The 10,364-nt window shown below is 42.9% G+C and overlaps 1 protein-coding gene across 1 annotated transcript in view; it reads right to left on the bottom strand.

Annotated features, from left to right (window-relative positions):
* Nucleotides 1-501: 501 nt before the first annotated feature.
* SLC11A1 (solute carrier family 11 member 1) overlaps nucleotides 502-10,364 on the bottom strand; it is a 47,840-nt gene continuing 37,977 nt past the window's right edge. Inside the window, exons 11-15 of the mRNA XM_073545392.1 lie at nucleotides 10,174-10,293; nucleotides 9,585-9,734; nucleotides 9,188-9,261; nucleotides 6,597-6,750; nucleotides 502-3,600 (exon numbers count right to left, since the gene is read on the bottom strand). Coding sequence (XP_073401493.1) covers nucleotides 3,490-3,600; nucleotides 6,597-6,750; nucleotides 9,188-9,261; nucleotides 9,585-9,734; nucleotides 10,174-10,293 — 609 coding nt within the window. The 3' untranslated portion in view covers nucleotides 502-3,489. The remainder of the gene's footprint in view (nucleotides 3,601-6,596; nucleotides 6,751-9,187; nucleotides 9,262-9,584; nucleotides 9,735-10,173; nucleotides 10,294-10,364) is intronic.

Genomic DNA, 10,364 nt, shown 5'->3' with positions numbered 1-10,364 from the left:
CCCACTAGATCATCAGGGATGATGAGGCCCATATTAAATACTATTAGACAGTATCAGGATGAAACATAAAGAATATCAGAGGCTCCCACTAAGGACTAGGGGAATAAAGATTCCTACGGATATAAATAATGAGATCTGTCGTGGATCTTCATAGCTAATAATAATAATAACTCCTTTCATATGTTAAAATTTCAAACACCAGACCACTGGGGAAAACGAGTCCCTCACTAGACCAATGGGTACAATGAAGCCAATGCGGTTCCTACTGGGATATTGGGAAAGAAGAGTGGTTTCTGGTCCACCAGGAAGAATAACATTGGTGCTCAGGATGTCCGCTAGCCCATCAGGAATGAGGAAGCCCCCACAAGAAGTTCTGGGGGAACCTACAACCATCTATAAAAGAAGACACTAATTTTAGCTGATGCTACTTGTACCCCTCTCGCCTCGGTTTGGAGGCGCTGTTTTAATGTAGGTTATTTGTAGAACACAAAGACAAACGCATTTTGGTTCATTAGTTTTATTGAATTCAGGTAACTTCACCATATGACACAGAACTCCACAGATCGGACATCACAGTCCCACGGCCTCCTGCACCGATATGCTGTACTCCACACACATCCGGAGCTGCACTCACAAAAATGATGGCTACTGTCTGGAATCTGACAGGCGTCCCCTGGTGGGCGATGGTGTTATATCATGTCACTGTGGATACATCATTGCTAAACCAGCAGGGGGCAGCAGTAACATCCAGCAATGAATGTGGAACCAATACATTGGAAATGCAGATTGAGTGGTGACTGGAGTACAGCATATAGTAACTAGGGGGGCAGATGGTATCAGGGCTTTACAGAAAAAAGACTGGCTGTCATCTACTAACGTGATGTCTACCATCCTTATCGGCTGCTGCCCAACGTGGGCAGAGGGTCTGTAGCTCCTTCCTTCTATGAACCGTATGGTAATCATAGTTTTTAATAGCACCATTTCATTAATGAATTATTAATGTGAAAAAAGTAACATTTTTGTTGGGTTGAACTTGTTTTCATTTTCTTTATCATTATATATGTATACACACACACATATGGGGTTTTGCTGCTTTTTATTGTATAATTGTTCTTTTTATTGTTTTTGCAGCCTTCAGTGTGCAGTATACTGTAGATGTAAAAAATGACTTACCCTCTCCGGGTGCACTGTGCTGATTGTCTGCAGCAGTGACTTCACATCAACAGCGCTGCAGCCAAACAGCTTAGTGGCTTGTGCTGTTTACATCTGCAGAACTGCTGAGCTCAGTGATTGGATGCAGCCGAACAACAGACCCGGGGGCCGTGGTGAACATTCAGCACTGGACCCAGGGAGGGTGAGTAACGCTCAGTTTGGTTAGTTTTTTTAACATATAATTGAAGCAACAAGCAAAACTTTATTTAGGGTATGTGCACACGCTGCGGATTCCGCTGCGGTTCCGGCCGCTGTGGACCCGCAGCAGTTTTAGCTGCGGTGTACAGTACCATTAAAATGAATGGTAACCAAAAACCGCTGTGTAGACGGTGCGAATAAATCCGCGCGGATTTGCTGCGGTTTTGAAACCACAGAAAGAATTGACATGTCAATTCTTTCTGCGGAATCCGCAGCGGTTTCCTATCTCCACCATTGTGGAGATGGTGAAACCGCAGGACCAAACCGCAGGCAAAACCGCAGATAATCCGCAGGTCTTTTGGTTTTTGCAAAATCCGTGCGGATTAATCCGCAGCGGATTCCGCAGCGTCTGCACACACCCTTAGAGTCGACAACTCCTTTAATTCTCCGAATTATTACAATTATGGCTGTGAAAAAATATTTGTTGTAAGTCTTGTTACTTTTTCACTCTAAACCAGCATTTTTTTATTTTTTTTTTAAATAAAAAGTTATTTGTTTTTCTTTCTGTAACATTTTATACTTTAATCTGTCAGGGATTGTTTTAGTGGGATAAGTTCAAGCTTTCATTGTCGTAAAATAACAAATCTTTTCCAATTATTTATTCTGTTTTCTAAGACTCAAACTATTTTTTTTTTAGGAAGTTTCTCATGAAGGATAAATGTGATAACTGTATAGTTTGTGCATCTGCAGAACTTCTTTTTTTCTACTAGCATTTTGTAAGGGGTAAAATATTCTTTTTATAGTTTTCTAAAAACTTTAAAAAAAAAAAAAGTTTTGTAAAGTTCCGCTATGGAACCTGACTATGAAATGATATGATCGCTTCTATAAAACCCTGCAGAGAGAAGTAGCAGAATAAAGCCCTTTTCTGACCATTGTAAAAACCTGCAAAACCACCTACTCTTTTTAGGCTTTTAATAACGTTTTTACTTTTGTGCCTTTCTGACTTTTACCGTAGTTTTTTTTATTGCTGTTTTTTTTAATTTATAGACATAATTTCACCTTTTTTTTAGACTGTTTAAGGTGACAGTTTATTAAAAAAAAAGTTACAAAAAATAATTTCCTTTTTGAATATTAGTTGATATTTCTGGTAATTATAACCTTTCTGTATTCACTTTAATTTTCAGTTATTTTATGTGCATTTTTTAATTTATGCTCTTAACTTTTTTTTGTTTCTGGGCTATACCTTTAAAAAAAAAAACACTATAAAACTTTATTATTTTACACTGTAGTTTTTTCACACATATATGTGATCCTGGAGATCATATGATCAATCATATAATCAGTATACAAAAAAAACACGGCACTCCAGAGAAAAACAGAGGAGAATTGGTGCTCAAGTAAGGTTTCCAACCCATAGACATATACAAAATTACTTGGCACTCAAAATCGGAGAAGCAATTTTTTCTTTATTGCGCATCCAGACAAAATGTCTGGATGTACAATAAAGAAAAAAATTGCTTCTTCAATCATATGATCAGTCATATGACCAATACAGTAAACCGCTCTGTTTCTGTCGTTAATCCATAAGTGGTTATGAAAATACACAGGACGGAGAGCGTGAAAAAGACTTCTGTCTTTAAGATCCCGGCAGCCACTGACCATAAAATTACAATCACAAAATGCGAGGTATTCGAAAATAAAAAACAAATTAAAAAAAAAAATCTCTTAATTTTTCATCCAGTAACCACATTCTGTCCTGCAAATCAGAAGACAGTAAAATTCCTTTTATCCAGAATTTGATAATCTGGATCTTTCATTACAAGTAGCCCCAAACTCCATTTTATCCGTAAACAGATTTGTATTAGTTTGCAGAATTCAAAGTGCCAGAAGTGCAATGTTTCGCCTCCTTTGGAGGGTGCTGGAGTTGGCGTCCGCTGTGGTCCAATTTTACACATTTTTATTAGTAATGTCCAAATCCTGGAGAAGATTGTCCAATTCTTATTCTTATCGATTCTGTCGTGTCATCAGCAGTTTATAAATCCACCACAAGATGGCGCCACTGAAACATCGCTGCATAGACCAGAGGTCTTGAGATCCCCTCTGATATCAATCCAAACAGTCCAGAGTTCCCAGATCTCCCTACTGTATCCCCGGCGGATTACTGGAGTCCTCTGGTAAACCATAGGAAAACTGAATGTGGCGTCCGAAGGACAGAATTTCAGCTCCGTGGGCGAGACAGCAGGTCCAGAGCTGTATATAGGAAGATACAGGGTTAACAGACATTTAGACCATCACCACAAATAACTATTGCACCAGACAATCCTCTGTGAGCTAAACAGCCCAGACTGACACATTGTACCAGACTTGTATCTGCGGCTGCCGATTAGCTCACAGAGCATTGTCCACACCGGACACAATGTTTCCACTTCTCAGCTGAGATCAGAACTAAATATGTGCAGCTGTTCTGCCTCTGAATGGAAACTTCATTCAGTAACAGCAGAGATCTTGAGGCTATGTGCACACGTCCGGAATTCCCGAGGAAATTTCTACCGGAATTCCATGCCACGGGAAATATGCGAGAACTCCGCATTTTAAATTCCTGCGATTTTCCCGCGGAAAAACTAGCATTTTCCAAGCGATCTGTAGCATCACTTGGAGAACTGATTGACAGGTTGGTCACACTCGTCAGACATAGTGTTTGACGAGTGTAACCAACTTTTTACTATTCAGGCTGCCTATGCTGCATCAGTAGTAAAAAGATCTAATGTTAAAAATAATAAAAAAAAAAAAAAAATGGTGTTATTCTCACCTTCCGGCGTCCCTCGCAGCGTTCCCGATCCACGCGATTCTCCCGGCAAGTCCCGTTCCCAGGGATGCCTTGTGACAATGACCCCAGATGACGTCCGCGACGTAATCAAAGGTCATTGTTGCAAGGCATCCCTGGGAACGGGACTTGCCGGGAGCATCGCTGAGGCCTGGTGACGCTGCGAGGGACGCCGGAAGGTGAGAATATCACCATTTTTTATTTTAAGGCTGGAGTCACACACAACCATTAAAAAATCGGTCCCATTTTAACGGTACGAAATCGCACAAAGAATTCTTGGCCAGGGATCCGTCTGTCATCCCATTTTCCGGCAAGGAACCAATTTTAATCGCATCTAAGCATCAAATTGACATCCAATGCCAATGCCTGATGCCCTATCCTGTAGACCTGGAGAAGTTGTGCGATTTAATCGCAAGTCACACGTTTGGTGCCTTTTCCATGCGTTTTTTTATCGCATCCATAGACTTGCATTGGGGAATCCGATCCGAAAATCGGTGACAATCGCAGCATGCTGTGATTGTCTCGGTCCGAGGATCGGATGCGATAAAAAATCGCATGATGTGAGCTGCCCCATAGAATAACATGGGTTCGAATGCAATGCGATTTTTTATCGCATTGCATTCGACCGTTTTAATCGCTAGTGTGACTCCGGCCTAATTCTATTTTTTTACAGGGATATGGTACCCAGAGCCCGGAGGAGAATCTCCTCTCCTCCAGACCGTGGGTGCCATCCGCAAATTTTCCACTTACTTTTCACATGGTGGGCATAGCCACATGCGGAAAGTAAGCGGAACAATGCATTCCTATGTGGGCGGAATCCCCGCGATTCCACACAAAGAATGAGCATGCTGCGTATTTTTCCGTGATGCGATTCCATCATGTAGAAATACGCAGCATTAGCACAGCATGTGCGGAATCATATAGGATTGCACGGGATGCTTTTTTTTTGCGTTTTCGTGGCAAAAACAAAAAAAACGCTACGTGTGCACACAGCCTGACAACGACTACTAACATAACTGTTAGGCCGGGGTCACACTAACCGACGCAAAATACGGTCAGTATTTTACATGCGTAATACGGATGAATGGCCCCTAAACAGTGCTCCGTGTGTCATCCGTAATCAAGGTGTGGTCACGTATTTTGCGCGTGTCAGCATCTGTATGTAATCCGTATGGCGAGATTTTCTCGCCGGCTTGCAAAATGGACATATAATGGAGCCCTATGACAGGGTTTATAACAGAAACCAAAGAATAGATATAGACACATAGAATGCGTATATAATAATAATAATATTCTTTATTTATATAGCGCCAACATATTCCGCAGCGCTTTACAGTTTAACAGTTTCAATGTGTCTATATCTATTCTTTCTTTCTTTATTAAACCTGTCAGTGTGAGTTTACTGTATCGCGCACTGAATTGCCGGCTTTGCTAAAAGACACCGGGTGCGTATTTCTCGCAAGTCACATGTGTGGTCCGTGTGTAATCCGTATTTTTTGCGCACCCATAGACTTGCATTGGCGTGCTACGGGCGTAGTACGCTGACAGTCCCAGCATGCTGCGAGTGGCACGGAGCGGAGGATACGGAGGAGAAATATACGGCTGGTGCGAGGGACCCCATAGAGAATCATTGGTCCGTGTCTAATGCGGGCTTTTAACGCCTCTCACTCGCCCGTATTCCTCGCCAGTGTGACTCCGGCCTTAGGCCGGGATCACACATGCGAGAAACATGGCCAAGTCTCGCATGCTAATACCCGGCACTGCCGCCGGCACTCAGATCGCAGCGTTTGGCCGCATAACAATACATGGAGCCACACGCTCCGCTCCCGAGTGCCGGCGGCAGTGCCGGGTATTAACATGCGAGACACGGCTGTGTTTCTCGCATGTGTGATCCCGGCCTTACATTTCACGTCAGGATCGCTGCTTGCTGTCAGTAAATGGAGCATTCATTCTTCTTAGTATCTAGAAGCAGAAAGCCCTCCATAGATCTAACACATCTCACAGCTGGAGCTTTGCTTCTAATGTATCCAGTGTGTATCAGGAAAGATAAAGTAAATTATTCTGGGGTCCAGGCTGTTTAAGTCAGAAAGGATTGTACAGATGGGATACAATTGTAGCAAACCATCAGCCGTGAGAAGGACAGACTTCAGGCACAGTATAGCAACAAGAATATTCCAACCACTGACTGCAAGCAGGGATCTTGAAAATGCCTAGGAATTGAAATGCACAGCTACCGTGCCTGCGCTCAGCCCACGTTAGCGGAGAGTGCAGAGATTGGAGTAAAAACACCAAAAGTCACATTGCGTTACTCAAAAAATGTTACAACTCTTTAAATGTTTTATGTCAGAAATCTTCCATAAACAGATTGATGAATCGGCCCCAAAGATTCTGCGTCTTACGTTCTACCACCTCTTTTACTCACCAGGTAAAGTGTGAAGACTCCATAAAACAAGAGAATTATCCCAACCACCACATACAGCGCGGTGTAGTACACAGACGGGATATACACGACCACAAAGTACAGGTTAATAACGATGATCAATGCAGTGAGCAGAATGGCGATTATTTTACTGACTCTGCAGAGACAAAAGGCACAAAGATCAGAAAAGACAGAAAGTATGCAGCTGTCTAATATATCTACACAGAGACTGCACCAGCAGAATAGTGAGTGCAGCTCTGGAGTATAATACAGGAGGTAACTCAGGATCAGTAATGTAATGTATGTACACAGTGACTGCACCAGCAGAATAGTGAGTGCAGCTCTGGGGTATAATACAGGATGTAACTCAGGATCAGTAATGTAATGTATGTACACAGTGACTGCACCAGCAGAATAGTGAGTGCAGCTCTGGAGTATAATACAGGAGGTAACTCAGGATCAGTAATGTAATGTATGTACACAGTGACTGCACCAGCAGAATAGTGAGTGCAGCTCTGGAGTATAATACAGGAGGTAACTCAGGATCAGTAATGTAATGTATGTACACAGTGACTGCACCAACAGAATAGTGAGTGCAGCTCTGGAGTATAATACAGGAGGTAACTCAGGATCAGTAATGTAATGTATGTACACAGTGACTGCACCAGCAGAATAGTGAGTGCAGCTCTGGAGTATAATACAGGAGGTAACTCAGGATCAGTAATGTAATGTATGTACACAGTGACTGCACCAGCAGAGTAGTGAGTGCAGCTCTGGAGTATAATACAGGATGTAAGTTAACCCAGGATCAGTAATGTATGTACATAGTGACTGCACCAGCAGAATAGTGAGTGCAGCTCTGGGATGTAATACAGGATGTAAGTTAACCCAGGATCAGTAATGTAATGTATGTACACAGTGACTGCACCAGCAGAATAGTGAGTGCAGCTCTGGGATGTAATACAGGATGTAAGTTAACCCAGGATCAGTAATGTAATGTATGTACACAGTGACTGCACCAGCAGAGTAGTGAGTGCAGCTCTGGGGTATAATACAGGATGTAACTCAGGATCAGTAATGTCATGTATGTACACAGTGACTGCACCAGCAGAATAGTGAGTGCAGCTCTGGAGTATAATACAGGATGTAACTCAGGATCAGTAATGTAATGTATGTACACAGTGACTGCACCAGCAGAATAGTGAGTGCAGCTCTGGGGTATAATACAGGAGGTAACTCAGGATCAGTAATGTAATGTATGGACACAGTGACTGCACCAGCAGAGTAGTGAGTGCAGCTCTGGGGTGGAATACAGGATGTAACTCAGGATCAGTAATGTAATATATGTACACAGTGACTGCACCAGCAGAGTAGTGAGTGCAGCTCTGGGGTATAATACAGGACGTAACTCAGGATCAGTAATGTCATGTATGTACACAGTGACTGCACCAGCAGAATAGTGAGTGCAGCTCTGGGGTATAATACAGGAGGTAACTCAGGATCAGTAATGTAATGTATGTACACAGTGACTGCACCAGCAGAGTAGTGAGTGCAGCTCTGGGGTGGAATACAGGATGTAACTCAGGATCAGTAATGTAATGTATGTGCACAGTGACTGCACCAGCATAATAGTGAGTGCAGCTCTGGGGTATAATGCAGCATGTAACCCAGGATCAGTAATGTAATGTATGTACACAGTGACTGCACCAGCAGAGTAGTGAGTGCAGCTCTGGGGTATAATACAGGACGTAACTCAGGATCAGTAATGTCATGTATGTACACAGTGACTGCACCAACAGAATAGTGAGTGCAGCTCTGGAGTATAATACAGGACGTAACTCAGGATCAGTAATGTATGTACACAGTGACTGCACCAGCAGAGTAGTGAGTGCAGCTCTGGAGTATAATACAGGATGTAACTCAGGATCAGTAATGTAATGTATGTACACAGCGACTGCACCAGCAGAATAGTGAGTGCAGCTCTGGGGTATAATACATTACATTATTGATCCTGAGTTACATCCTGTATTATACCCCAGAGCTGCACTCACTATTCTGCTGGTGCAGTCGCTGTGTACATACAGGACGTAACTCAGGATCAGTAATGTAATGTATGTACACAGCGACTGCACCAGCAGAATAGTGAGTGCAGCTCTGGGGTATAATACAGGATGTAACTCAGGATCAATAATGTAATGTATGTACACAGTGACTGCACCAGCAGAGTAGTGAGTGCAGCTCTGGAGTATAATACAGGATGTAACTCAGGATCAGTAATGTAATGTATGTACACAGTGACTGCACCAGCAGAATAGTGAGTGCAGCTCTGGGGTGTAATACAGGATGTAACCCAGGATCAGTAATGTAATGTATGTACACAGTGACTGCACCAGCAGAGTAGTGAGTGCAGCTCTGGAGTATAATACAGGATGTAACTCAGGATCAGTAATGTAATGTATGTACACAGTGACTTAATTTTGCATGATTTCCAGTGCTGCAAATTTATGGAATATTGTGTAATCTGAGATTTTCAACTGCTTTTCTTATTAGATTGTTGCACATTCATGTTTGTGTTAAATCCACATGATACTTACATGCCATTGGTGAAATCGTGCATCAGGGGGCGCATGCTGGTGAACGTCAAAATCGGGAGCAGAGCAAATGGGAGCTGGAAAAAAATAAATAAAAAAAAATGACCCGTAGTCCATCATCTCCAGCTCTACGCTCTGCTCTCCTGCCTGTCTCTGCTTACTTTCCTGCAGCGATGACATCACGTACAGCCACACAACTGCTGCAGCCAATCACTGGTCTCGTGCGCTCTATGCGGGCACAGTGATTGGCTGGATGTATCTGATGTCATCGCTGCAGGGAATTAAGCAGAATGTCAGGGATTGCAGCAGGACTGCAGGATATAACAGGCAACGTCTAGGAATAATATTACAGCAGCACGAGGCATTAAGTGCCTCAATATCTGGTGATATCCTCATTTACCAAGATGCTTTGCAGAACGTTAAGCAAATCGTTCATTTTCGACAGGTACGAGATATCTTGAAACAAAGCCACAAATATGGTGGGTATAATGGCGCAGGACCTGGTGAAAAGGACTCGGTAGAAACGTGACCATTTCAGGTTCAAGAATCCCTGGATATAATAAAAATGTAGGTTATAAAGTGCGAAGATGGAGGAGGAACAACAATGACATCACAGCTGAACCGTTATACCGCTATAATCTACAGTGTCTCCGTACGTGACGCAAAGGGCAAAATCTGCAGAAGAATCTGCAAGGAATCGCGGACATTTCCTTCACCTTTCTAAGATATTTTCCATTCGGTTTCTTCTTATTTTCAAGATCTCTACTTGCTGTCAGTGAATAAGAACAATCCAGCAAGTAACAACCTAAATAGATCTAATACTTTTCTGAGGGTTCGCTGCAGTGTAGATATTAATACCCTTCACCCATCGGTGGTGGTCCTGAGGGTGGGATTGCACTTTGATTTTGAAGATAGTCCAGCAATGTTAAACCCCTTTAAGTCACAAAAATAACACATAGGGGACAGGTATCGACGACCAATATATTCACCTCCATCACAAACTGCCCGGCGTACGTCCCCGTCATCGTGGAGCTCTGCCCAGCCGCCAAGATGCCCACTGCCCAGATGTAGAGGGCGGCAGGACCAAAGAAGCAGCCGAGGATAATGCCCTGTGCAGAGGGAGAGGCGGCATCAGAAGGGGCACAATGGGAACAGTGGTCAGATATATACAGACAGTGAT

This window comes from Dendrobates tinctorius, unplaced genomic scaffold, assembly GCF_039654945.1.
Source record: "Dendrobates tinctorius isolate UK_male_01 unplaced genomic scaffold, ASM3965494v1 ptg000143l, whole genome shotgun sequence".
Taxonomy (NCBI): Eukaryota; Metazoa; Chordata; class Amphibia; order Anura; family Dendrobatidae; genus Dendrobates; species Dendrobates tinctorius.
The sequence above is the reverse complement of the archived record's forward strand: the minus strand, read 5'-3'. Positions and strand labels throughout refer to the sequence as shown.